At 47.1% G+C, this 26,126-nt stretch overlaps 9 protein-coding genes across 9 annotated transcripts; 3 read left to right on the forward strand and 6 right to left on the reverse strand.

Annotated features, from left to right (window-relative positions):
• Positions 1-1,746: 1,746 nt before the first annotated feature.
• On the reverse strand, positions 1,747-6,047 carry F9C07_2280060 (PHD finger domain protein). The gene is made up of 5 exons (XM_041287878.2): positions 5,679-6,047; positions 5,471-5,568; positions 5,186-5,405; positions 4,281-5,129; positions 1,747-4,229 (listed from the first exon to the last, which is right to left on the reverse strand). The coding sequence occupies exons 1-5, from the start codon at positions 5,847-5,849 to the stop codon at positions 3,024-3,026; spliced, it is 2,544 nt and encodes an 847-aa protein (XP_041140146.1). The 5' UTR covers positions 5,850-6,047; the 3' UTR covers positions 1,747-3,023.
• A 760-nt stretch (positions 6,048-6,807) lies between these two features.
• F9C07_11025 (putative cell differentiation protein) lies at positions 6,808-8,196 on the reverse strand (the record flags this gene model as incomplete). The annotated part of the gene is made up of 4 exons (XM_041287877.1): positions 6,808-6,985; positions 7,060-7,435; positions 7,495-7,650; positions 7,713-8,196. The coding sequence occupies 4 exons, from the start codon at positions 8,194-8,196 to the stop codon at positions 6,808-6,810; spliced, it is 1,194 nt and encodes a 397-aa protein (XP_041140145.1).
• A 775-nt stretch (positions 8,197-8,971) lies between these two features.
• F9C07_1145490 (uncharacterized protein) lies at positions 8,972-9,377 on the reverse strand. Its single transcript, XM_071507620.1, has one exon. It carries the CDS (start codon positions 9,264-9,266, stop codon positions 9,042-9,044), a length of 225 nt encoding a protein of 74 aa, XP_071366038.1. The 5' UTR covers positions 9,267-9,377; the 3' UTR covers positions 8,972-9,041.
• A 4-nt stretch (positions 9,378-9,381) lies between these two features.
• On the reverse strand, positions 9,382-10,529 carry F9C07_11026 (uncharacterized protein; the record flags this gene model as incomplete). The annotated part of the gene is made up of 2 exons (XM_071507542.1): positions 9,382-9,467; positions 9,527-10,529. 2 exons carry the CDS (start codon positions 10,527-10,529, stop codon positions 9,382-9,384), a joined length of 1,089 nt encoding a protein of 362 aa, XP_071366039.1.
• A 1,396-nt stretch (positions 10,530-11,925) lies between these two features.
• F9C07_1145312 (uncharacterized protein) lies at positions 11,926-13,489 on the reverse strand. Its single transcript, XM_071507619.1, has 2 exons — positions 13,047-13,489; positions 11,926-12,950 (listed from the first exon to the last, which is right to left on the reverse strand). The coding sequence occupies exon 2, from the start codon at positions 12,806-12,808 to the stop codon at positions 12,062-12,064; it is 747 nt and encodes a 248-aa protein (XP_071366040.1). The 5' UTR covers positions 12,809-12,950; positions 13,047-13,489; the 3' UTR covers positions 11,926-12,061.
• A 1,323-nt stretch (positions 13,490-14,812) lies between these two features.
• F9C07_1145461 (uncharacterized protein) lies at positions 14,813-16,823 on the forward strand. The gene is made up of 4 exons (XM_041287892.2): positions 14,813-14,834; positions 14,955-15,668; positions 15,757-16,195; positions 16,252-16,823. Exons 2-4 carry the CDS (start codon positions 15,303-15,305, stop codon positions 16,479-16,481), a joined length of 1,035 nt encoding a protein of 344 aa, XP_041140143.1. The 5' UTR covers positions 14,813-14,834; positions 14,955-15,302; the 3' UTR covers positions 16,482-16,823.
• A 186-nt stretch (positions 16,824-17,009) lies between these two features.
• F9C07_11029 (Prefoldin) lies at positions 17,010-17,690 on the forward strand (the record flags this gene model as incomplete). The annotated part of the gene is made up of 3 exons (XM_041287891.2): positions 17,010-17,039; positions 17,104-17,270; positions 17,361-17,690. 3 exons carry the CDS (start codon positions 17,010-17,012, stop codon positions 17,527-17,529), a joined length of 366 nt encoding a protein of 121 aa, XP_041140142.1. The 3' UTR covers positions 17,530-17,690.
• Positions 17,691-18,260: 570 nt separating this feature from the next.
• On the forward strand, positions 18,261-20,316 carry F9C07_1145249 (uncharacterized protein). Its single transcript, XM_041283863.2, has one exon. The coding sequence runs from the start codon at positions 18,991-18,993 to the stop codon at positions 20,164-20,166; it is 1,176 nt and encodes a 391-aa protein (XP_041140141.2). The 5' UTR covers positions 18,261-18,990; the 3' UTR covers positions 20,167-20,316.
• A 421-nt stretch (positions 20,317-20,737) lies between these two features.
• Positions 20,738-24,462, reverse strand: F9C07_2141501 (uncharacterized protein). The gene is made up of 3 exons (XM_041283859.2): positions 24,278-24,462; positions 24,069-24,227; positions 20,738-23,819 (listed from the first exon to the last, which is right to left on the reverse strand). The coding sequence occupies exon 3, from the start codon at positions 23,802-23,804 to the stop codon at positions 21,474-21,476; it is 2,331 nt and encodes a 776-aa protein (XP_041140140.1). The 5' UTR covers positions 23,805-23,819; positions 24,069-24,227; positions 24,278-24,462; the 3' UTR covers positions 20,738-21,473.
• Between the last annotated feature and the right edge of the window lie 1,664 nt (positions 24,463-26,126).

Raw genomic sequence — 26,126 nt, forward strand, 5'->3', positions numbered from 1 at the left:
CCCAGTTGTCTTGTAACCGTAGTATACTCCGTCTCTAAATTTTTCTCCACTTTCGTTACGCTCAACTCCACACCCTCCATATCTGAGAAAAATAGAACCTGACAAGACGTTGCCCAGCATCGAACCGGAATACTAACTCCGGCATCGGGGGAGGAACAGACATCTGACGCAACCATTTGTGCTGCTGTTAGCTGTTAACCTTCGAGACACCCCTCATACCATATCAAGACAAACTAATCCCTATACATATGGAACTTCGCTTGGCAATGACTGTGTCCATACGGATATCCCCGGCCCGTACGAGACAACTGAATCTAAAATAGTTTTTCCAAGGGTGGCCCAGCAGACGTGCATCGCTAGCGTTTGGTGTCTTGATCTTGTTTTTTGCGCCTTACCCCCCACGCCCCTTGCTGAGCACGTTCTCAATGTGCCTCCTCTAAACATGATAGGAAAAAGAAAAGAAAGAAAAGCAAAACATGCCAAGTCGAACACAGTCCATTAAGCTACAAGACATCCACATAGTTAACTACCTTCCTTAAGTTAAGGTATCTAATAGTACTGATTCAATGCCCCTCATTCAACTTTTGGTAGAATACGGGGGAACGAAGTTCATAATAAAAGATGATTTGTCATCCCTTTCCCGAAGCCGACGCACCAAGAAACAATTAGGCACCAAATTCCCGAAGGATCATGATCCACGATCAGGAACAACGCCCGTTGTTCCGATCACGATCGAGACACACCTTAAGTCCGGCTCCGACTCCGATATACGGTACCTCCCAATAAACCCACGCCCCCAATTTCCCCAAACATCTAGATTTCCCATGAAGAGTACATCCTCCGAGCATGTCCGTGAGCCAAAAAGGCTGCCGCTCTTCGAATCCAAACCCAAACCCATGAAGAAGATCCATCCGGTGCCTCCGATACCGTCCAGTTGTTAAAGTTCATAGCGCTGATTCAGCGGGTGAGCTTACGGGTCCAATCAGCGATATTCCCTGTCTCCGGCTTTCCCATTGTGGTTAAGGCATCGAGACGGGCACCGTGACCCGGAGCCCCACGTTTCCTGATTCGGGCACTTGAGCCCTTGAGCCCTGAGATGAACATACCTCCTCGGAGGTACCAACTGAACCTATACTACATAGGTGTATCCAACCCGTACCAGAAATAAACACATCCCCCTCCAACAGCCAAGACCCCGATCAACGAACTCCAATCCAAATTTTGCATAACAAACTCCATTTACAATAGGTACTAAGTTTCCAAATTCCCATTCCAGTCCTCTCTCATTCCCCGCCAGTCAAATCGCACCCTCAAGTCAATAACATCACTTCATTGGGCAGCCCTAAGGCAAGATAGTTCTCTTTCCCCCTTCTACAATTATAATATCCACATTAAGTATTAAGGGTGCTATGTTGCGAGCCGCTAGTGGAGCAGACTTGAAGTTACGAACACTGACTCGTGATATTTTTGTAACAACTACAATCAATTTTGAGGATGATTGATTAGCCTTTTGGATTTTATCGGGATTTGGAATATCTACCGTATTCTGTACATTTCGGTTTATGGGAAAGTATTGTCTGTGATGGGGTGTGGTTCTTTTTTTTTTTTTCTTCTTTTTTTTGGGGGTTTGTTTCTTACCTACTCCACGGTGGGCGAGGCTTAGCGGGTTGGTTGCTATTAAGTCTAACGTTTTGTTCTATGCTTATTGTCCCCGGGGGGGGGGGGGGGGGGGGGGTTGGGGTTATAGTTCATTCTCGTTTTCGTGTTATTGGGGGGAGGCTTAGATTGATTGATTGTTTGTTTGAATCATGAATGGCGTTTGTTTTACAGGGTATAGGATCTAGTTAGGTTGATCTGTTTGCTTGACTGAGTGCTTGATTATTGCGCTCGTTTGTAGGTACATACATAGTACACAGTACACTACATACAAGATTATGGACGTACAAGATAGGGATGTATATGTACACACGTACTTTGGTCACCTGGTCGTAATCTCAATGCGGGCGTCGGGATTAGAATTTTGATTCTAATCCCTGATCTGGATCTCTGCCTGATGCAAGGTTGTTTATATGAATCGCGGGATAGGCTGGATGCCACTGGCGTATTAGATGGCTGCATATGCCGAAGCTAAACAAGGTCGTGGACTATCACAATGTGATTGATACTTCGGTTGATTTCTCCCGTCTGTTGATGTACTTAGGCCAACGGATTCTTACCCTCGTCTTTCCCCTGGGTCCTTTCTATTGTTATTGTTTCTTTAAGATTAGCCTAAAGGGAAGACGAACGGATCTAGTGTACAATTTCATAGTATTCTACTATTCTATAGTAGGTGTCTAATATCATGCAAATTACTTTTCCTTGACCCGTGTGAGATCACCCATGTCACCCGCCCCTAGAAAATAACTCATATGCTGCGAACAGTTCTCCCTCTATGTATGGCATAACGCCTGACCACCCATCCCGGTTTGTGTTTTCGTAGTAGTTTTGATAAAAAGAGCACCGTCTCGTTCCCGATCCGTTATGTAAGTATTAATACCTCTGTAAGAAGGGAAAAGTAAAATAGATAGTTTATCGACACATGACGTGCAGACGGAAGCCAACGATGCCTGAAATTCATTCCAGGGTAATAGATAATGTGATCCAGAAGATTTGGTTGCCATCCCAACTGTGTCATGTTGCGGGCAATGTCCTGCAGAATATGGACATGTAATTCCAGAGGTCTTGTGTACTCTGCCGGTGCCGACCGCAATTGCTGGGGATATATTCTCCGGTCACGACATTCGCCATCACACAAAATTCTCCTGCACTGACCGTGTAACCTTGCCGATCGAGATCCAGTAAATCCAATAACCCAAAATAGACGTCAACCGACGTGACTGAGCCTCCCTCAATTGACCTAGCGATATATCTCCAGATATAAACGCTCCACGAAGAGCCAAAAATCCCCAGCGATTGCGTTAGGCTGAAAACTAAGGAATATTGCAAGAGTAAAGCATCTACGCATAGCGGCCAAACCAGTTGCTCTATTGCCCCTCCGTCTTGGGACCAGATTCGGATTGAACCGTTGATTCATGTCTTTGCGACAGTGCAGATGGTCCCAGAGGCGGTATCCGGTTAAGCGATGGAGATGACATGGCCGAATGTTGACCATTGGGAGCATGGGACTGGGCATGAAGCATCAGAGCGTTTTCGCGCTGTCTGCGCTCCTCTTGCTCAGGAGTCATGCACTTTACGGGTGGCGGAATGGGAGCATCAGGCGAACTGCGTCCCATCAACTTGGGACTCGGCTCAAGTTTCTGTATAGGAGGCAAGATTGGCGCACCCGTCATACTCCCAGAAGTAACGGGGCGAGGTGATTGCTTGGTGGGGCTGATCCCTGAAAGTGCAACACCGCCATGTGAACTTTGTGGAGGGGACGAGTGACTAGCATTGGGCGTAGCTGCAAAGGATGGGTGTCCACCAGGGATTGAAGAGAAGGAAGCGTAGTGACCACTGCCTCGGCGTGGGGCCTGGTGTTGCCTGTAAGGTGTCCATGGGCCTGAGTTGTCTGATGGTGGTGCAGGTGGAAACCCGGCAAGGGGTCCAACATCACGGTTGCCCTGGGTAGGAGACATTGAGGGACGGTTCTGGATAGGTGAGGGAAATGTCGGGCTTTGAGTGGAGTGGGAGGATGACGGCCGTTGTGAATGGAAAGAGTGGAAAGAGCCACCGTTAAAAGAAACACGGCCGTTGGGAGGCAGGTGTGTTGCTTGTTGGATTGATGGTAGCTTCGGAGGTGCTTCCCTAGAGGGCGAATAACCATTGGCACCCTTCGATGGAGAAAAGAGAGCTCGGGGACTGCCGAGTGACACGGTGTGGGCAGACTGCGGGCGGCGCTCGGGTGACATAGGGGCAGGTTGGGCTTTGCTGTGGGAAGGAAGAGATGGTTGCATTGTAGGCAATTTAGATGGTGACCCGTTTGGAGGCACGGTCAATGGCACAGAAGTGTGTGCAGTCTCCACGCCCTTGCCTTCCTGATCAGCTTCAGCAGCCGCAGAAGACGGTGAGGAGCCGACACGAAACTTCAATGGCGGGATTTTCGGCCTTTTTGCCTCCTCTTCTCGCCGTTTACAATCTTGGCAGATAAGATGGAAATCGTCACGCTCGGCCTCTTGTTGCGAGATACCAAGACACTTGCTGTGCTGCCATACATTGCACTTCTCACATGCAACGCTATGCTCGCCGTCATCCTATGCAGGGTCAGTGAAGGTGCCTTAGTATATGGGACGGCGCCGACATACCAAGTTCTCTCCGTGCATACCGCACCCAGAACAATCGAATATCCATTCGTCTTCCTGAGAAAGATCCTCCAGATTCTTTCTCTGTTTTTCCAGTTCGGCCTTCAACTGTCTTTCAGAGATTCTGCTTTCGCCCCGTTCGAGTTTCTTCTGTTCCTCCGCTATCCGCTCTAGCTCACTTTCGTGTAGAATACGCTTTCGTTCCCGATCCTTGATACGTTGCTCGCGAGTCATAATGCGCGATCGTCTTTCTTTTTCCATCTTCTTAATCCTCTCTTCTTCCTTAAGAGCAGCCGCTAGCTCTTCTTCTCGTTTCCGTGCCGCCTCGGCAGCTTCTCGATCCTGTCGCTCCTTCTCAGCTTTTCCAGCAAGCCGGCTTGATCGTTTTGCACCCGCGAGCAGCTGTAAGTTCATGAGCTCTTTTTCACGTTTGGCCTTCTGTCGCTCCTGTGCCTCCTCTTCCTTCTCGATCACAGGCAACACTTGCTCTTCAATGCGATCCCTCAAGATCTTCTCGTCAGGGTCTTTCGTTTTCCGAATCGAATCCAGAAACTGGTGATAGTCTTGTAACGTGATTGCAATGCACTCCCATTTCATCCCCTCGTAAGGATCCCCAGTGACTTCTCCATTGATGTTATTATTTTCCTCGCCCGAGGATTCCTCCGCAGCAGCGGCTCCTGATACCTTTCTGCGTTTTGACGCTCGAACAGCACGTGCACTCTTTCTCTTCGTCTTCGATTTGGCAGGTTTCGGAGGAGGGGGAGGAGGAGGATCAGTACGACGATAGAGTCGGTTGTCATCTAGGATATAATAGTAGCGCCCTTCGCGATCGTAACCTAGTTCCTCAATGCGCTAACATGACATCAGTAACAAGCGTAAGGCACGATACCATTCCGAGCAGTACTCACCCATTGCGTTTGATCCGCCTCCCTTTGCTCCGGCATCTTATCACGGATGCGATCCGGATTCCAAAACGTCCATATGGTCAACTGATGAAGGACGCGAAGCTTCAGGAAGACATCGAACTCGGAAAACTTATTAGGAACCTCATCGTGCCCGAACGGATTAGGGAGATGAGGTGCTTTGGCATTATATTGACGTCGCGTGTATTCGTCAAAATTGTCGAAACTAAGGGTAACCGCTCGTGTTAGCGCTTCGTGGAAGTTCAAGGGGCTCAAGGCCTTATCACGTACGTGAGGCCCCGATGCGACGAGATCCATTTCAGAAGACAGAGTCCAATCTCCAGGAGTTTTTCAGAAGAACCAGGTTTTAAGCATTCTTTCTCTAAGTCCTGTGAAATAGTGCGAAACGAAGAGGTTAGCTTCTACTACACGCGACAAGCAAGTTAAAGAAGGGCGAAAGAGGCTATTTCATAGATCCTAGTTCGGCAAGATGGCATACTTCAATTCCAAACTCCTCATCAATCTTCATAGGTTTGCCAAAGATCGCTATATACTGCATGAGATTTGCAAACTCCCAGCAATTCCGCAGTCGGTGCAGCAAACCAGACTCCTCAGGTGGCTGCTCCGGAGCAGCGTCTACCTCGGAACGGGTGCGCTTTCGCGATACCATGTCGGCGGTTCGAGCGCATGAACAGCGCCGCAGCGCAGAACCGAATTTCGAAAATCACGGTTTAGCTGTCAAGCGGTGTTTGTTTTCTTGTAAGCAGGAGGTTAGATGTGTATACACGAGAAAATTATCAGAGGTTAAATTTCAATCGAGTCAAACTATTCAGACGTAGTGGCGGAACACAGGGCGGGATTTGCCAGGGCGGGCGTGTCTTCGAGATGGAGATGAGCTCACGGGGCGCGTCGAGACCTCCGCCCGTCAGGTGATTTCCAGTGTTAGCGAGCTCTCCGATAAAGTGCTCTCTGAGATCACTACCACGTAAGGAGTCGAGGATAGTCCCCGGTACTCAAATTCTTATTAAATTTATATAAAACCAAGTATATGCAAGGTAATGTCCTACTTAATTAACGACAGTAAAAAATAAAGACAAACCGTGCCTCAGAATTTGCAGACCAGAACGTCTTCCACCCGTACATGCAATCCCAACGCATGAATCAAAACCTAGATTCTGGTATCTCGCTCAAAGAGGGTCTATCTCATTCAAATGGGAAATGAGGAAAGGGATCGTCAAGGACAAGCAGAATGCACAGAAAAGACAGCGCCATCCATATCCACGCCACCACACAAGCCTGTACCATTATGACCGAAATGGGATAAAGGAGGAAAAACCGCAGACCCCATGCGAAAGACAAAAAAAAAAAAAAAAAAAAAAAAAAAAAAAAAAAATATGCGACAGGAAACAAAAAAAAAAGGACAAACTTTGTTACATAGTGGTCACATAAATCCCCAACCCGGTGCTCCTCTCCCAATCTTTTTTCTTTCTTCTTGGTTATACCGTTATTTTGCCATTTTCACACATTTGCGCCTCATGACCCAGATTCGCCTTAGACCGTCCCATGCATATCGTAAGGTTGTCAAATATACCAAGTAATTCAAAACGGAAGCAATGCTTTTTCGACTTTTACATAGCAACACCCGGAGCGCCATCGGAGACATTATCGGAAAGATTGATAAGAAGCTGTGCGAGACAACGTTTCGTAGCTGCATCATCGCGGAGGACGGAGGAGAAGGTGGCGTCTCGCAAAGGCTCGGGAAGGCATTGGCGCAAGGCCTCACGCGCTCTGCTGTTATCACTCAGGCTACAGATAGTTAGGAAATATTCACAAACGCAAGGTGTTGTCCAGCCGTTAATCATATGTGGCCTAAAACTTACCGAAGGAAACAGCGCACAACGTGCTTCAGAAGCCTTACGGTCTGCTGCTCCACGAGCTGGGTGACCATGTTGCTCAGAACAGTCCCCACAGCATAGAATCTCTCGTATGTCGCACAAATATATGCAAGACCAATATCATCAAGCAGGATTTTTTGAACGATAAAGATAGCAACTGTTTTGCTCAGCTCCGAACCGGTTTCCATGATACGGAGGCAGAGGGGGATAATCTCGGTTGTGAGAAGGAAGTTGATGACATCAGAAGAGTCATTCTTGACCAACGCTCCGATCACACCAAGAGAGGTGAGGCGAAGGTATTCGAACGGGCGAGATTTGGAGGTCGTATTCAGGAAGGGATAAAGAAAAAGTGGGATATGAGCTGGGGGAGTATTTGCGTCAGCCAACAAGTATTGTAAGCAAGCATGAACTGCTACATACCATTCAGAAATAGTGTGCGGGTCTCATTGTGGGAGGCGACACATTGCAACAGAGCCAGTGCGTTGCAGACTCGATTTGAAGCCGCGGCGGTTAACTGAGAGGGGTTCAATAAGGGGTATACAGAAATGATTTCCTGAAGCAAGGCAGTCATAACGCCTACAAAGACCAACTCGTTAGCATCCATGAAGTAGTCGCCACATACAGGAAACAGTTCATACCAAACGAATGCCAAATGACAAGCGCCAACTCAGGAACTTGCTCTCGCTTTTTACTTAGTTCCATGAGGGCAGCTTCTCTGCGGTTTGGATCTAGAAGCTCAGCAACCCAGATGAAAACCTTGCGGTTCTCATCACTGATCCCGCCATCCATCACCGATACCGCGCCCGGGAGAGCGCCATCCCCGCTTAACCCTCCAGCACCTGCACCCTGTGCTGGGTTTCCAGCAGCAGGGTTGCCGGCCATAGCTATGCGATTATAGTGTTGTTGCTGGGCGGCGGCGGCGGCAGCCGCAGCGGCCTGCACTTGGGCATGCTGTTGGGCCGCCAAGGAAGAATGCTGTTGTTGTGCCTGGTGTGGGTGGTGCTGGGCTTGATGGTGCTGTTGTTGCTGCTGTTGCTGCTGCTGCTGATGTTGCAGCCAGGAGGGATCAGCGGGATATTGATGCTGATGGGAAAAAACGTGCTGAGTCTGCGTCTGGAGCATGACGGGCTGGTGAAGGATCGGGGACTCGTAATCCTCAGGAGGACAGTCGTGGCAGCTCTGAGCGACCGAAGACAGAGATACAAGGAATGACAAGGAATGAGACGTCGAGGGAAAGGTTTCTATAGTCAAGGAATTGTACCCGAAATTAAATTCACGAATGACAGTTTTCTGTCGTTGTTATTTGCTTGAGGGTTGAATGTGAAAGTGTGCGACTTGGCGTGCTGAAGTGTGAGCAATGGATGGAGAAGTCGAGGAAGTTCCGGACTACGGGAGGCGGGGAGAACGCAAGTTCCGGCCGAGCATTGACTTGATGCTTTAAACCCGTGCGCGGCCCGCTTAAACCGTCCAAGTCACTCAAGCGCCATCAATTGAGCGCCCTTTAAAGTATTTTTAATATTGATAGAATATTTAGGGCCGTTCCAGCTCAGTCTCTCTTTTACCGATCATGAATTTCTTAGTCTTACTCCAACTTCAATTGAATAAGGTTTCCTGAAGCGTCTCCATAGCATACAATACCAATGTCCCTCTGCGGACTCGCCGCCTTACATGTTACACAGAATGTCGCACGAGTACTTCCGGCAGGTGCAGGACACTATTGCGGGAGTTTCGAACAAAGGTACTCGGTACCCGTCGTTATGGTGCAGAAAGTGCATGATTTTACCCACCCTCATAGTCTTGGACCTGCGTTCATATTTTTGGGTCTAAGCTCAATATACTCCGATTCCTGCGGCTACATGCAATTGACCTATCCAAATGATTCCGATCAAAACATCTTATTACTCAGTATCTCTGGCAGGATGACATAATTGTCATTGCGCTAACTATTTCGTATTTACATCGTTCCTTCATTGACCCATCAAAATATATCGGAAAACAAGGGGGGAAAAAGAAAAAAAAATAGGACAAGTCATTAGAACATGGATACATAGCTCATCATCATACATATTGACTTTCAGATAAGGAAAGGTAAAGGGAGAAAAGGGGGAACATTTGTACGGGGGATTTGACGCAAATAAGGCAAAAGAAGCATGGTGATACAAACAACACACAAAATACCAAACCGGCGCCATTCTATGCTTGACGGAGAATCAAAAAGAAATGGGGAAAGAAGAAAACAGAAAGTCATAAACAGGTTCATGGTCTTATGCGACTCGTTGATAGATCTTCATTGTATCACTTCGTTAATCATGATCGTCGTGAACGCGTGCGAGATCGCCTGGATTGTCTAGTGTCCCTTGTCCGTCTCGTTCGCCGATCCGAGCTTGCGCTACCTATAGAGCAGTCAGTAAGGGTTATACATCTATAAATACCAAAAGAAGAGGACACATACTTGTGCTGGTGTAATAATCTGAGTAGTAGTATGAACTCGGGTAAGTGTAGTCGCTCTTTTCATCCTCGTGGTCTCTGCGCCTCTTCAATCCCAGACATAGAGCAAGCGCGCCCAACATGATCCCAAGGGTTGCCAGCCCGCCCCATTTCTTCTTTTCACTAGCCTGGGGTGGTGGAGCTGACGGACGCGAACCGAACCAGGTACGTCCTTCAGGCCTGCCACCATGCGTATGGTGGGAATACCGATCTTCCACATATGTGGTCTCCTTTCTTCTTCTTCTACCACCACCAAGACCCAGGCAAGCAAACAAAGCCTCCAGAGCTCCGCGACAGCACAGGCAAGCGCAAAGAAGCAAGAGAAGAAAGACGCCAGCGATTGTTCCGATGACGATACCTGCGATTGCTCCACCGCTTAGTCCTCCATTATCTGGTGCTTTTTCACCAATGAGTTGGGCTCCGTCGGTGCCAACAGGAGCAACAAAGCCCTGTGTGGTTGTCGCCGATGCAGTCGCAGTGATGGTAGATGCACTTGTGCCTCGTACTGGAGGCGTAGCGGTAGCGGTGGCCCAGATTGATGAACTGCCCATCACACACTGGTTGTTGGAACAGACGTACGCCGCACCACAACAGGTGTTTCCGCAAATGGTTTCGCCCAGCTCGGCCTTGCAACTCCCCGAGCCACCTCCAGCAGTCGTAGTCTGTCCTACATAGCTGCTCCATGTAGAGGTAACTGTCGCGACATCGGTTTCCGTGGTGACGAAAGTTGTAGTGAAGTATTGCCAGCTGCCACCGGAGGAATCTGCACAGACTGCCTGGCCATTGCTATCGGTGCTACACGTCTGACCAGAGCTGCAGCAGAGTTGGCCATAATAGCCACAGGAATTTGCGCAGCGCTTTTCAAGGCCGGCCTCATCAAAATCCAGAGGGGAAGCAGCGGAGCGCTGAACTTGCGCCAATAAAGTCAGTATGGATATGGCTGAGTGTAATATGCGAGAAGTGTGCATGGTGGACAGAGATATGTGCTGGGATCACGAGAAGAATGCCAAACTCGTTTTGTCCCTCTCCAGGTCCGATAAACCACGAGCACTGTCGATAATCTTATTCAAACTGACTAGACCGGTCACCTCGGACTATGTATGGGTCGGTATCGATAAGAGCTTGAAAACGAAAGACAGCTATCTTCAATTTCGTAACCACGTCAGAAAGAATGTCAAAGCAAGCATGACAAGCAAACAGTGACAGAAGAATTTTGAAGAAAAAAGAATGAGGGGGTGGATGAGGGGGGCAATCCTCGTGGTGACCAAGAGACGGTAAGTGACCGTCAGCTTTGCTTTGAAGCCCTGTTTCCCAGCCTCCCGTATAGTACCCAACCACCGGAATTTCCTGCAACAAAACAACAGCAACAGCCAATCGCAGCGACCTCTAGACAAGAAAAAAAAAAGCTCAAATGAGGTACTGACATCAAAGTTTACTCATTGATAGGAATTTCTGATTTTTCCTTCATTGAAAAGAGGGGGCTGGGAGAGCCGAGCTTTTCCCTTGTCTTTCATCTTATCGTCGCAATGCATTGGACGCTGTGCCCCTCACTGTATTGGAGAAACGGCAGAGACATGACTCAAGCAATCATTGCTCTTGCTGACCCTTTTTTACCTTCCGTCCCTGACATCAGTTTCATACTAATTCCCCATTATTACCAGCGGAACAAAGACGGAACCTGAACTAAATCGCGCGTTGAGTAACTCGAGTCGGTGTGCGAGAATCCCCCACTTCCATTCGATAGATCGATCTATAGAATCACACCTGAGGTGTCTACTCTGGTGGCCCCACGCCGAGTCTGTCGTCGTCAATCCGAAGGTTAAACTACTCCATACTCCTACTCCATCTGTGCCTGTGTGTTGTCTCGTCACGCTCTAGTGCCTTGCCAACGAAGCGGATGAATCAGGGACAACGCACACCGGTGGGAGATTATCCGATACTGTGGTCCAGACTAGTCTTTTTTCCAGTCTAGTTACTCATGCATGAAATTAGCGCTCGCAAATGTACGATGTGTATTCCAAGGTATTGGGTACACTATTTATGACAATGAAGCGGTGTGATGCCTTGGTATCTGCCAGTATTCTGTATGTCCTCTTTGTGCATGTTTCGGTGCCTGGTACAGAGTATCAGGTTAATCCATTTCCGATCATCAGTATATTCTTATATGGTTCAGACAGTAATGTTGGGATCTCGTATCCCCTAATCCTAGCTAGATATGTACATACGTAGACGCCAAAGAACAGTAGATTTACATCTTAGCATAGCACTCGACCATAACATCATTCAATCATCCTTCGTCCTTCTGAAAGAAAAGTATACGGGGCCAAGTCAGGTAAGAGTCCAGCCATAAGCTTCCATACAGTATGTGCGCGAAAGACGTCCCGTTCGTTTAACATCCAGGAGATCAATCTGTTGTAACATATAGGTAAAAGAGAAAGAACAAAGAAATGTTTTCATATCGCATATCCACCATAAAGAAACGTAAGAGCATTAAAGCTGATCAAATAAACATACCGGCCACGCCAATGACCACGCCAAACACGAGGTCCTCCAGACTAGAGGTCCGTCCCGGGGGTGCCCTGTTCATGTCTCCGGTTCCGGTAGCATACGTGTCGCAGTAGCCCAGATTGAGGCCATGGCAGGCATTCATGCTCAAGCTAGAACAGGTAGAGACTGCCCCGGCTGCCCCTCCGCCAGCTCGGGTTACACCTCCACCCTCAGCTGCCACCGTGACTGCATAGCCTCCTCCCAGACTCGAAAGACAACCGGTATACTCACTCTGACACAGGGAGTAGTATGAGGAACAGACGCCGGCGTTCGGGAACGTCGTCGGGACATAGACGAACGGATAAGCGCCTGGCATCGTCGAGCCAGTAATAGTAGCATCATTGGGTCCCGTGGTGGTCATAGAAACAGTTGCGGTTCCTGGAAACCTGAAGCTGGTCGAGGCAGAAGTGGAGTCTCCGGTAAGTGAGCCTGTACATTTCGCTCCAGTCGGACAGCAGGCAATATTGTCGGCGGCGTCACGAGAGCAAACGGAACCTTGTCTGCAGCAGACGTCGGATCTACCCATGTTGGAGCATGGGTCATACCCAGCCGGGCAGCTGTCAGCCCGCTTTAATATGCGTAAGACCTCATATGCCCTCTTGTTTGCTTCTGCGGATTGCGGAGGAGAAAATGGCAACGTCTCTATCGATAACACAGTCGAGGCGAAGAATGCGGCCGAGATCCACCCAAATACCTTCATTCTAGCGGCTAGGGCTAGAGTCCGCCCACTGAATTGTATATAAATCTCGAGATCGGCGTTCAGCTTGAATTTCGATTGGAATTCTTGGTGGGATTGAGCGTTGTGTGGTATGCGACAGTAATAACACCATGCGGTCAGCAAACTACTGAAAGCGGCAACCGTAGTGTTAGTGGGTGGTTGCAAGACTCGAGACAAAGCAACATCCAAATTGACGGGTATGTATGAGAATACAACTCACACTCAGTGGCTAAATTCCAGCTCCAGATATCTTCGAGAACGGTCGGCCACGGTACCGGTGGCCGGAGTCGGGTGGATGATGTATTCTGCATCGGGCTGTACTTGTTCTGGCAGTTAGGCGCAATCTCCACTGAGATCCCTGCCACAGCAACCGCGTGTCCACCCATTGTCCAACCACCTGCCCAGCTATTAATATAAACCTTTGACATCAAGCTGCATTTCTCGATAAAACAAACTCCGCTGCATCTCGTACAGCTTTACCACTGTTTCCTCCCGAGTTTCATCCGTGGAAAGGGAAGGGGAAAATGAAAAAGAGACGTGTAATCGGGTAAAAGGATTTTTTTTTTTACATATTGTTAGTCTAACTAACTTTTAAGGTTGATCTCTTAAATGAACTCTCAGACAATGCATACTCTCCCATTCTCCCTCTTACTAAACTTTCTACGTCATGTAGCTCTTGATACGACTTTCCTACCCTCGGAAAGTGGCTATATTACAACAGCATGTAAAGTTGTCTCTAAGCGTTGACCTGCCAATGTAGAAAGTTGCTACTTATTCTTAACAGAAACCCTCTATACCATATTTTCAATATACCATATCCTCATGGGTTTCCCGGACAGGCGGCTTTAAAAGGTACGAAATCCGACCAAACACCACACCCGACCGGGCCACTTTGGAAGCCGGTATCTTGGTCGAGCATGCAATCCGGTCTCCGTCGGAACTCCCGTCTGATCCGTCTACGATACTACTTAGATGAATAGAACCATTCCAATGTTGCCGGTCGTATGAGGGCAGTGCGTGAGTGGACACGTATCGACCATTTCGATGATTACTTAGGTCGATGAATGGGTATGTATAAATAGAGAGAGGATCTATTTCAGTGTTGAATTATTTGATTTCAATACCTTTTGCCAACGCTGGATGGTGTAAGTGCTTAAAAGGCTGCAACACTCAATATAAGCAAATGTTCTATCGAGGATTGTACAAATCAATACGAGAGAAATCCCGACACGTACTTTCGTCAGCCATCCTCTCCAAAGCTAGGAAGATCCTTCAAATCAAGCTAACATTCAGGCCCGAGAAGACCAGTCGCTGCAAATTCGTCATAGTACGTATTTTGCTAACTGCGCTAGAGGCGAATAATATACTTCTGGAAAGGATAGGCTCGAGGTTTTACCGTCCCTTAGTATTTGAGGCCACGGAAGGAGAACACAACAACCAATCAGCGAATCAATTGCCATTGATTCAATGAGCCATTCGATGTCCAACAGGTACACCGATCTATACATAGCTACATTAGCTAGATTTATACTAGACTGGAAGAAAGCTTCTCTCAACCGGGTGCCCGCACGCATGATCGAGGGCAACGAGGCAACAGGCAAGGCAGCAAGGAAGGCAACCAGATCAGTACCTTTTTTCCCAAAAGAAACTGTTTTGTCCCAACACTAGAGCCTAAGAATAGGAGGAGAAATAGCTTGCTGAGAATGATAGTGACTAAACTTGGACTGCGAATCGCAGTCAATCCTCCCCCGAAAGAACCAGACGCCCCCCACTTCACGGTATAACAAATCATCTAGGACGTTTGCTGCGGGCGAAAACATTGGAAATCAGCGATTTTAGCATTTGCTGCGATGTCGCACTGGCATGAATTTGCTTTAACACAGCACATCGCCCATCTTTGAAGAATTGTTCGAATGTGGCGACGAGATAGATGCATTCAGTGCACATTCACAATGGCCTGCGCAACGTCCAATCAAGGTTATATTGCGCTCAGTTAATTTGCCTGAGAGTAAGTCCCGAGCTCACATTGGTGCGGGGGGGGGGGGGGGGGGGGGGAAGTCATGGAATTCAAGATCAAATTGGATACTCTACCTTACGAATTAACAGCTTTCTGAGTAATTGCTCGTAGGACATCTTGAATTCAACAACCAGGAATGATCACACCTTCTGAACCATTGCCAGTGCTTGCTTAATTTTAAGCGAAGCTTGATCATGTAGTTTTCGGGCTCAATATGAGCATACATGGTTGTGGGGAGTAAAGAGATTGTAAAACAGGAAGCATCAGTGGTTGATGGCATGTGACTGAGGGGAATGTCATCACATCTAAACTCTAGCACCGTCTCCACCATATCTATAGACAATCCATATATTGCCAACAAAGCTAACAACACGAGACGAATAACGTCTTTACGCTGTTATTTAGTGCACATCGAAGTTTAGTCATCGAATAGAGTTCTATAATCTATCGCCCGCTAGCATGCCGCCAGGAAATGGTTCAGCCTCAATGGCAATACCTGTCGTTGACTTCTCATCCTGGAAGAATACCCAGGACGAAGCTTCTCGGCTAAGAACTGCACATGAGCTCGTCAAAGCCTGCCAAACCGTGGGCTTTGTCTACATCATCAACCACTCGCTGCCCAAATCTGTCCTGGATGAAGCATTTGATTGGGTGAAACGCCTTTTCAATCTTCCTGAAGAGGAGAAAATGAGAGCACCCCATCCTGAAGGTTGGGCAGTGCATCGAGGTTACTCATGGCCTGGATTGGAGAAAGTATCCCAGACGATGTCCACCGGGAATGATGAAGAGGCAAAAAGAAAGTTGCGAGAGGTCCCAGATGTCAAAGTATGTTGTGGCTTGCCTACTATAAGTACCAAAGTCATGCATTAGAATAATATCAAAAAGACAAGGCCCGTATCTTACAGTGTTGTAGGAAGTATACGATATCGGGAGTGATGAAAACACTGAACAACCCAATCAATGGATACCCGACGAAGCCCTCCCGGGCTTCAGGACTTTTATGATCAAATTTTATTGGGAGTGCTGGGCAGTCGGCGAGGAGCTTTTACGTGCTCTAGCCATTGGATTGAATCTAGAGGACGATTCTTACCTAGTTGACAAACATTCAGGCCATGGTAATCAACTACGACTACTACACTACTTGCCCGTTCCAGCTGAAGATCTTGAGAAAGAGCGGACAACCCGTTGTCCAGCACATACGGATTGGAGTTCCTTAACTATGCTGTTTCAAGACGATTGCGGGGGTCTGGAGGTTGAAGATGTTTCTCGGCCAGGTACATTCGTTCCTGCAACTCCTTTAAAGAATGCCATAGTGGTAAATGTTGGTGACCTTCTTCAAATGTGGAGTAATGGTAAGTGCATTATCCAACTTGGCAAAATGCGACGATGCATGGTCTAACCCCAACAGACCAACTCAGGTCTACAAACCACAGGGTCAGAATGCCACCACTCGCCGATCGCTATGAGGGCCCAGATCGGATGACCCGCGAGCGGTTCTCGATCCCCTACTTCATATCTCCAGACCCAACATCTGTAATTGAATGTATTCCATCGTGTATGAGCGAGGATCAGCCCGCCAAGTACAAGCCAATTACACAGGCAGAGTATAACAAGATGCGAGCCTCTATGATGTACTAAGCACAACGGAGCCACAATCGCTCATATTTGTACTTCGTCTACATCATTAGGAGATTGGCAGTTCGCTTTATTGGAAATGAGCTGAGAGATTGATATTGGGTAGCAATCTTCGCATGTGATTGAATTTGTATAACACGCACAACCCAATTGCATACACCAGGATTTCTTCGCAGGATACCACCTCCGACCAACTCAAACTATTGAAAAGTGCCAGTTCAGCTTGTATATATAGTGTGGAAGCCCTAAGCCCTAAGTAACACCCGTATATGGAAAACGCCCCGCCGGGCGGACAGCGGAGTCAACTGAGCTTGGCCGCCGATAAGTTCATCCCCGAGCCTCCGTCTTGCCTCTATACAATAACAAATATCATAAACCTTGCGCGAGTCGAACAAACTTCTAGCTCGCACTTTGCTACCAATTGCGAATACCTATCTATCGCAAATTACAATCTCCCACTTTCTTAAATATCCCGCGACGGCGACTTGCATCCCTCACCAGACCCCTCATAACCCCCTCTACCGTGTCAAAATGTCTCTACCAAATGAAGCTCTGCAAAAGGTAGCTTATTGAACACCTAGCACATCGATAAGACCATTAGCTAATGGCAGAATGCGATGTCTAGCTCCTTCAAGAACTTGAAAATCGTATAGTTACCTCCCAACAACAGATCGGGATCGCCAAGGCCCAAGTGACCACAAAACAGAAGGCTATCAGACTGCTAGACTTGACGTCTAGTGAGATGAGCTCATTGCCTAAGGACACACCTGTCTACGAAGGTGTAGGGAAGATGTGAGTGGGCTTCCACCTTTGACGATATATGCTTCGCTTGAATTCGGCATTGGAAGAGAAAGACCTGGCGCTGACTTTGACTTGGTATAGGTTCGTGGGCGTCCCGATGTCGACGGTTGATAAACGCTTGGTGGCCGAGAAGGCGGAACTCAAGTCGGATGTGTCGGGGTTGGAAAAGAAGTTGAGTTCGCTGGAGATGACACATAAGAACAGTATGGAGCATTATGAGCGGTTTGTGAAGTCCGGTGGTAAGGCTTGAGTTAATCCGCATATGGCACTGAAGCCATGTTGGGGTTTGTCGTGAGTCTATTCTGGCTTTGGGAACATTTGGCTTCGCCGAGCCGGGCGTTTTTGAGAAACAGAACGGGGAACCGACGAAGCGCTCTTTAACAGGACCAAGAAGGGGATGTTCAGGATGAAGGATGAGGACAGCGAGTTATACTGTTACTCATGCAAGCCTGTTACTGTGCAGAACACGCTTCACCGCTTGGATATACAACGGTTTCCAGATAGCGTACGGAACTTTGGCTCTGAGACCTACTGGCTGGACCAGTCGCTGAGACAGCGATCGGCTACTCTGATGACTAGCGAGTGTCACTGGTCGCTAGTCATGTTTACCTCGGGAATCCAAACTCGGTGCATGCCTTAATACTTGATTATCCTCTGTTGCTTCTGATCACTAGGTAGAAACCAATGTTAATAATATCCTCACAGATCAATGTCTCCATCGCTCTTCTGCATCTCGTCTTCAGGTGCGATGATACGTGGGTGTGACCTTTAAACAGAGTTTACTAGAGGCAAATCAGATTACGCATTGTAACCCTTTGCTCTTCTCCAGTTTCTTATTTTATCGAGTCGGATATTACCACAAAGCTTTCTAGCGGTCCTTTGCTGCTGAAAAAAGAACTCTTTCGAACAGCACCTCCAATCCTCTAAACATCGCTGTGATCATTGTCATGGCTTTTTGTAAGGCATCTTGCTGAGAGTGAAAAACAAAAAAGAAAAAGGGGGTAAAACTCAATCTGCATGCGCGTTAATTGGTAGAAGCATGGTTTGTTAATTCCACCCAGGTATGACAATTTTGAACCTGCTGTTACTAATTGCCCCTGCCCTGCCTTTGACGACTATTGACCTCAGGTGCGTACGAAAATATACGGAATTCTTGTACCAGAGACATGCGATTGAGGCTATTTGGGGCTGAACGAAGAACTGGATTCAAAGATCAATATCCTAAAGATCGCCAGCTCTCTTATGATCACATTCGAGCTACTGTAAGCGAGGGCCTTGGGTGCAGTTTCAGAGACATTTTTGAAAGGCCTCTTTAATACCATGCAGGAGAGGCCATACTAGACTCTAAGATAAGTTAAATTATACTTAACACAGGAAGAATTGCGTAGGATGCCACCAATCTAATAAACCCACCGAGACAGATCAGAGTACTCCGTACTTCGTATACATGGCAACATGGTCGCTATGCCGTGTGATTGGAGTGGAAATTAGCGATCGGCACTTGCAAATAAATACTTTTGAACACTGTACATAAGTGATCTACCAATGGAATGCTCGATTTGCTATCGTGCAGCCAAGGCCCAACTCCATCCCACACTTCAGCAGCTGGACCTTAAAATACAATAGAGCAAGGTACACCACTTTCCAGGACTGAGTTGTGACTGCAACACTCTGCGTTTAAAGCTTCTGAAATCGTTTCTGTTCAGTGTATATGGTCAACATGGGATTGATCTTCCCGGAGACTCGCACCGATTGGAAATTTGACCTTGTCGGTCTTCTCGCCATCATTGGAGAGTCTATCATTGAGGAGGTTGTTCAACCCCTAACTGCTTCACCAACAATTTTACTTCCAAGGCTGCTGCCGGCGCCACATGCACTAATTCGACCTTCTCGCCGAACGGCACTTCCGTCGACTCCTGTCACCGTTCATGGCGTCTACTCAGGGATTCAGTTACAAAGTATTCCTTATTTCCCTAGCATGATCCACCAGCTCGAGCTGACTCGACCCTACGAATTCCAAAAAATGACGATTGAGCTGTGTCAAGACGACGAGGAAGTTCTCCGTCCCGGCCACGATAAAATAGCGACAGTTAAGAAATTGGCACCCCTGAAATTAATCACAATCTGCAGTTCTGTTTGGACGGCTGGTGTTTTGGCCTGGGCAATCGTGCTTCGTGATGGCCCCGCAGTTGTTGCAATTGTTCTGGTATCTCTTGCCAGCAGTTTTCACAGTGCTGCCTCATTTTGGCAGTCCGATGCAATAGTTAGGCCCAGCTCGACACGGTCGCCCCCCGGTGACCTTGTTCTTCGAACTCGAGAAGGGGCTTTCATTGTGGTACATTGCAAAGAAGCAGTCGCGAGGCTACTATATACGGGCGAAGTAAAATGTGCTTATGTGGCGGGAGCCAAGCTGTATAGAATCCTTATTTACGTGGGCACCTTGCTTTTAATGCTGGGCATTGTATTGATGTCTAATTGTTCCTGGACCATGCAGGTCACTCTCGGTGCTTCCTACCTGGCACTGAATGTCATCTATATGTTCTGTGCTCTAACGCCTGCAGTCAGTCGGACATGGCATTGGAATATGCGGCTGGTTAGGGTAGTAGACAAATCTACTATCATCACGGAAAATTATACTGAGGCTATTTGGCTTGCTATTAGAGCCACCAAAGAAATTGACTGGGTCAGAAAAGGAGGTCTTATTCCTCAAACGATGGTGTGGAATGTGTGGCTTGATGAGGCAAAACTTAACGCTTCAAATGGCAATGCCAATTGGCCTGCTACTAAGAGGAAGGACGAACTCTTACTTGAGGATGCACTGGCGAAAGAGGCAAGCAACCAGGATGATGATATGTCGCAGCCCAAGAGGAGGCCGACATTACTGTAGAATGGCTATCTACTATTGCCAATCTTAGGGAACGATAGTACATTACTCTTAAGGGACCCAGAGATCAGCTCCAACACTATTATATTATGAACTTAGCAACAAAATATCAATAACGATTACTTAGAATAAATAACGCGAATCTTGTGATCACTAAGATGACTGATATGGCTACCTGGACACTTACTTCTGCAGGGCCCACATGGCTAAAGGAAACGTTTGTCGAATGGTCATGATCGTTGTTAACTACGGTCACCTAGTTTGTATGTCAATCATAGAATCATTTCAGCCCTCCCATAAAACCAAGTGCTTCTAGTTCCACGTTCCAATGGATAGACAAGAACGTGAAACGAATGTCAACTTCATTGTCGATAAAGGTTTCTAGTTAATGCCCTTATAACACTGTTGGGCATAGTTACTAGTAGAGTACAGTTTTTAAAGTAACTCAGGTAGTATCGGGGCACGCATGCTAACGCTTAGGGAAAGTTACAGTTGACATGCTATTGAGAGACTTCGATAGTATCGGGATTAAAATGTTGAATCATCTCGGTGTCGGAGCAGTTAAACATTAGCGTCAAGAATCAAGCGAGTACTAACATACTCTTCGTATTGTATGGCAGAGCTCTCCAGACTCCCAGCCACAGTGGCATCTATAATTGGAACTAATAAGCGTGTATGATGTTTTGTAGTACTGTATGTACATGGTTACATACAGGTATTTAGTGGGTATACCCACTTAAAAGTTAAAAGTACTAGTAGATACATCTTCTCCTATTCTATCTACCGCTTATACTTTAAGTCGTAGTTCAAGTCGACATTGTATAGAGTTCTGGACGTGTATAAATGTATTCCTGGAACTCGATATCCTTGAATGTGGACGTGGATTCCTCCATTTTCTGCTTCTCATTCTTCTTTTCTCGACCTCGATGTGAGGCTGACCTTCAGGAACGTGATTTCCTTTTATGTCTAAACATCGGGCGAAACATGAGAGTCCATCAGAGGTAAAGCCATGAGGGGTAAGGTATATTAGGGCTTAATTATCAATGGTATACATGCAAAGCTTGCTGCAACCATTGCGATACAATACTCTTTTCAGCAATATATATTGACTGCGGTTCAAGGAAAACAGTTGACTTTGTTTCTCATGGGTTGTTCTCAATTCTTGCGTTTGCTGCTGTTGCCGGTGAATATGAAGAGACAATATTATGTCCCAGTGTCACTTCGATCCTTACAGGAGCGAACAGGTGTATGCAATGGGAATAATTTTCTGGCCAGGCGCTACTACTGCCTAGTCTTGAATAAGTAGAAGGCTATTGACCTAATTTCCTATAAATCTCCTTTCTTGCCATCCAATATCCCGCGGCAAATAACTGGGCTTTCCTTTTATCCGCTGCCAACAAATCACGACATGTCTTTAAACCGGTGATTTCCCTCTCGATAATCCCCTCTAACGCCTGCTTCCCTGTCTCGGAGAGCATTCCTGGACACTCCAACACAGCTCTCTGCAAGCCCAGGAAGGCCAATAGCATTCCTAGCAGGATCTCACCATTCCTCACTGGATATACTGATGCGCTTAACATCTTTGATGAGAAGTCACACGGACACTGTGTGAGAATATCCGATAATGATCCTGGTAGAGGGCTAATACCCTTGCAAGACAGGATCTCTAGTCCAATATCGACTAGATCGGGAGTAGGGGCGGCGCTGACGGTGTGGTGAAGCTCATCCATGCCTAATACCCCATCTTCTTCAGGGCTGAGGCCATACTGAGCCCTAAGGGTGCAAGTAACGGCTGCGCCCAACTCGGTGGCAACACGAGAGGGAACCGCGACAAACGATTCTAGGAGAGAGGTGTGGGCAAACCACATGGAGATAAACTTGGGCCAGTTCTTGCCAAGATTGAGTAAGAGAGGGTCGTGGATATAATCTTCACCAAGTGGAAGAGCAGGGTATGCAGAACAATCGAAATTCAGGAACGGGTCTAGAGATGGCGCCATAGCTGGATGTTGGAGAAATCTCTTTCGTCCAGTGAACCTCCAGTAAGCAGCCTGTGCATCATTGCTAGTTTCCCGGGGATCCAGGGTGCTTATCCAACGTTCTAACAAATTCACCTCCTTTAGTGTGAAAGCTCCAAACATTTTCCCTCCACGACGCACTTCCCGGATCAACCTACTCTTATCTGGATTGCCTTTGACTACCCATGGGGCAGCGTTCCCCAATTCTCGAAGAAAATCCAATTTGTCGCTATCGGATACGATATGACTGGTATCTAGCCAGTCGACCAATGGTTTACCACCGATTCTAGCGGGGCATGCAGTATGAATCTTCTGTGCCACTGCTGCTTTCGCAATCAGAAGGTTTACGACTTTCTCATCATACGGTCCAGGGCTGTTATTGTTCTCCGCATGGTAGTCAATCTCCCCTTCGTCTGCAGCTACCACCGACTCAATGCCATCCCTAAGATGCTTAGATAGCGCATATCCTGCCTGGACACGTCTCCAAGCAATCCTTGCAGCCTTGGGGCCTTCATCACGCACAATTAGCGCTAGATATTGGGACACTGTAAATGCTGCCATCATGGCATGCCCGGAATGCGCGTTATCAATGGAAAGGTGATGTAGAAAATATTGTGCATCAATCTCGAGCTCCCGCAGCTCGCGTGCCAAAGTCATCGTTTCAAAATTAAGTCCTTCGAAGTGGAGATTGAACCCAAAAATCTCAGGTAAAAACTCTTGCGGGAATAATGAAATGAGCAGTGCAACTACTCCCGCTTTGAAAATCCGCATGTCGTTCGTGTTGGGCACTGCTTCGCCAAAACTTCGCTCATACGGTTCTGGTAAGTTCACGTCAAGACCCTTCAATAGCTCTTTATAGATGTAGGTATGATGAAGGCTTAATTTTCCACCCCCAAGCTCCTCAGAGAGAATCTGCCATAATTGCTTCGTGACGTGTCTGTGTGCGAAAGGCGTGTTGATATGATTAATGTGACCTAGCCAGGCTCCATCTACCAATTTAAGTGGTGCGAGCCGTGTTAGAACCTTAGTGGCGTGCTGTCGATTTGATACCAGCACCCTTGGACTCCCATCCCTCCTGTCTTGAATGTATTTCTCATAGGAGTCCTCTACTCCTTGGTGGCTTGTCTGGAGAAACGAAAAGAGCTTTTCGTCGGTGTATGATCGAATTCCAAATATCCCTTGGCCTTGATCTTTGTCGTACGCCGTTGAATTAATTGCGTCCGAAAGCAGGGAAAGAAGCAGCTCCCGAGCTCCTGGCAGTATATCTTGGTGGTCTTCGATATTCTGTAGTTTGTAGTACAGAGATCGATAGTCAACAGGGCTCCCGCCCGTTCGATATGTAGGTCGTTGTGATGTTGCCTCGCCGCGCTTTGCCTCCTTTACTGCATATGTTGTAGTATCAATTTTCCGTCTTCTCCAGCGTTTTGTAAGCAGCAAACAGAAACAAATGAAGAGAAATAAGGCGAGTTTGGGGAGCAAAGTCCTGGGAACTTCGAAAAGTCGTAAACTCATAGCAAGGCTTCGTAGGGTATGATAGTAATCTAAAGAGGTCGCATTTCGAACTGGAACGCCCCATGGGCTGTCAGACCAGGTGTCACGAAACTCCCAATATGACAATGGCCCCATTTCCTGAACCGGTAGCTATATGCGTACTTTCTCAGCCTCTGTATTAATATCTCAATGTGGTGTTGATGTTTTAAAATCCGAGAAAACAAATCATTATATTAAAATGAAGCCGGGCTCAGGGCTCAGCAAAAAGAAAAGAAAACGAAATAAAAATAAAAATAAAAATACAAATTCAAAATAAGAAATTGAAAATAAGTATAAAGAGGAAGGGAACAAGAGAAAGTAAAACATCAAAGTCTTGGACCCGGCGATAGGGATCCGAACCTTAAATGATATATGACTCGCTCAATGTATTTCCTAGTCTAAGGAAGAGTCTTCACCGCCTCTTAATTTCCGAGTCAACGTCCCAGCGGTTCTCTACACCTCGTGGGGCAGCAAAAGAGTAAAGGCAGGAGGCGGGAGGCCGAAAGGTATGCAGAATTGCTGCGATGCTTAAGTCCTACTGGTAGAAACCCCCGGATAAGTTACACTACCTTATGTGGCCATTTCGAAACCTTAGATGAGTTCGCATAGAATAATAGCTTCAACGACACACCCTATCTCATAGCTTGTTAAAGCTAGAAGGTAAATACAGTAATTGTAAGTAACTGTAAAATATAAAGTGAATAGAGATTTGCCGACAATCCTGCGCGCTACGTGTACAGACCTTTAGAGTCCAGACAAGTTCTCATGGGCGGATCATTCAGGTGGGGATCGGTTCGGTTATAAAGTTTAGTACTAGTGTACTGGCTCCACTAAATCACTAGCGTTCGCCGGATCTTGCCGATCGTCCCGCAAGATCTCAGGCTCTGCACTGTACTGTGTCCTGTGTATGTACCACGTCTCCACTACTTGCTTCTTGGGCAGTTCCTGTCATCCTGGGAATCCCGACCGGCTGAAGAGCTGTAAGAGGTATTTTCAAGCTTTCAGCTCAGCTACCAAGGTTCTGGTATCAATCGCATGTTCTCACGAAAATGCTTCCACATGCCACCCAGAGAGTGTTAACGGTGCGCGAAGTCAATGCACAGGAATCAATTCAGTTGTAGTATGAATCATAGAGTAGATTAAACTAGCGGCCCATACCAGAAACGACAGGTGAATCTCACGTATGTCCGGATCACCCTCTGCCATGGGCAACTTCAGGGCGCCAGGATAAACTTTTCTTTGCCGCATAATCCTGCTCCAGCTCTTTGTATGATTTGTATTGATTGTATGTCTCATGAAGCTCCATACTTATCGGATGGAACTGGCTTGTCCACAGCGGTACCTTTGGCTGAGTTGCAATCATATACCGCGGGAAGGTTGAGCTAGCACATTTCATTCACAGGGAAGAGAATATGCTCTAAGACCCCTATTATGCCGTTACTTTCAGCAACACCTTCAATACACATTGCAGACTCTAGTTTGTATTTGAACTGTTTTCGGATCATTCGAAAACATGATCATCGTATGTTGTGCATGCGGTGATAACACCTTTACCCCTGTAATCCTATATCATTCAGCAAATGGATACGCTTCCGGTAGCCAAGCTGTAACATTACTCGTTCGTAACAACTTTTTTGATTGAATGAAGCCAAGAGTCGATATGTACCTAGTGAATGCTACCAAACTGATATCGATATCATAGTACTCCTTCGCAATGCCTGCAACAAGGAGTGAGCAAGGCACTCAGCATAGTGGTGCTTCCGAGTTCGTCGCCCATCTCGCGGACATCCTTCAGGGAGCTCGGAGCTTATATCCTCCAAAGGTTTTGGGAGAATTTCTCGGAATTCTGGTAACTTTGGGAGGGGTTCACTTGGGACAAAGGGGTTCCATCAAGGCATGCAGTGACCGTTTCTGAGAAAGAAAAGAGAAAAAAACACTGGTGTTCCTTAGTATTGTTAATTAATCGAGATATATGGTGAAATCGCGTGTATATCGATCATCTTTTCCTCGGGTATCCTAGGAGTGGAGCTTAGGCGGCATTGAGATAGAGGCCCAGAACTACCGAGCGTATTGATGTATTTCCGATTATAGATTGGATCGACAGTGCTTCCAAACTTAGCTTCCACCAGGTATCCTAAAAGCAATGAAAATTCATATTTGCTAATAATTTGGCTCCCTTATCTGTTGTACTGTTTGTTGTACATGCAAAGCCCTTCAAAAAACCTATAACAAATGTTCCCCACCACCAATTAACTTTCAGTATGCCTGATTTGAGGTTTTTCTGGCTCCATAAGGTGCAGATGATGACACCTGTCGAGTGGCTTGCGCACGCATTGCTTAGCTTCGGGCCGCAAATCTCTACATCGCGGGCTCAGGCTATATAGTGGTTCGCCATCTACAACATCTCCTGCGTAGTCC

The sequence above is a fragment of the Aspergillus flavus genome, chromosome 1 (assembly GCF_009017415.1).
Source record: "Aspergillus flavus chromosome 1, complete sequence".
Taxonomy (NCBI): Eukaryota; Fungi; Ascomycota; class Eurotiomycetes; order Eurotiales; family Aspergillaceae; genus Aspergillus; species Aspergillus flavus.

Bases quoted from the DNA above. Each gene is read 5' to 3' on its own strand.
- F9C07_2280060 (XM_041287878.2), bottom strand. From the start codon at position 5,849: ATGGTATCGCGAAAGCGCACCCGTTCCGAGGTAGACGCTGCTCCGGAG. The intron at 5,406-5,470 runs GTACGTGATAAG...GGTTACCCTTAG, and splicing joins TCGTCGCATCGGGGCCTCAC to TTTCGACAATTTTGACGAAT. The intron at 4,230-4,280 runs GTATGTCGGCGC...GACCCTGCATAG, and splicing joins GTATGCACGGAGAGAACTTG to GATGACGGCGAGCATAGCGT.
- F9C07_1145490 (XM_071507620.1), bottom strand. From the start codon at position 9,266: ATGGCGCCGGTTTGGTATTTTGTGTGTTGTTTGTATCACCATGCTTCT.
- F9C07_1145312 (XM_071507619.1), bottom strand. From the start codon at position 12,808: ATGAAGGTATTTGGGTGGATCTCGGCCGCATTCTTCGCCTCGACTGTG.
- F9C07_1145461 (XM_041287892.2), top strand. From the start codon at position 15,303: ATGCCGCCAGGAAATGGTTCAGCCTCAATGGCAATACCTGTCGTTGAC. The intron at 15,669-15,756 runs GTATGTTGTGGC...ACAGTGTTGTAG, and splicing joins GAGAGGTCCCAGATGTCAAA to GAAGTATACGATATCGGGAG. The intron at 16,196-16,251 runs GTAAGTGCATTA...TAACCCCAACAG, and splicing joins TCTTCAAATGTGGAGTAATG to ACCAACTCAGGTCTACAAAC.
- F9C07_1145249 (XM_041283863.2), top strand. From the start codon at position 18,991: ATGGTCAACATGGGATTGATCTTCCCGGAGACTCGCACCGATTGGAAA.
- F9C07_2141501 (XM_041283859.2), bottom strand. From the start codon at position 23,804: ATGGGGCCATTGTCATATTGGGAGTTTCGTGACACCTGGTCTGACAGC.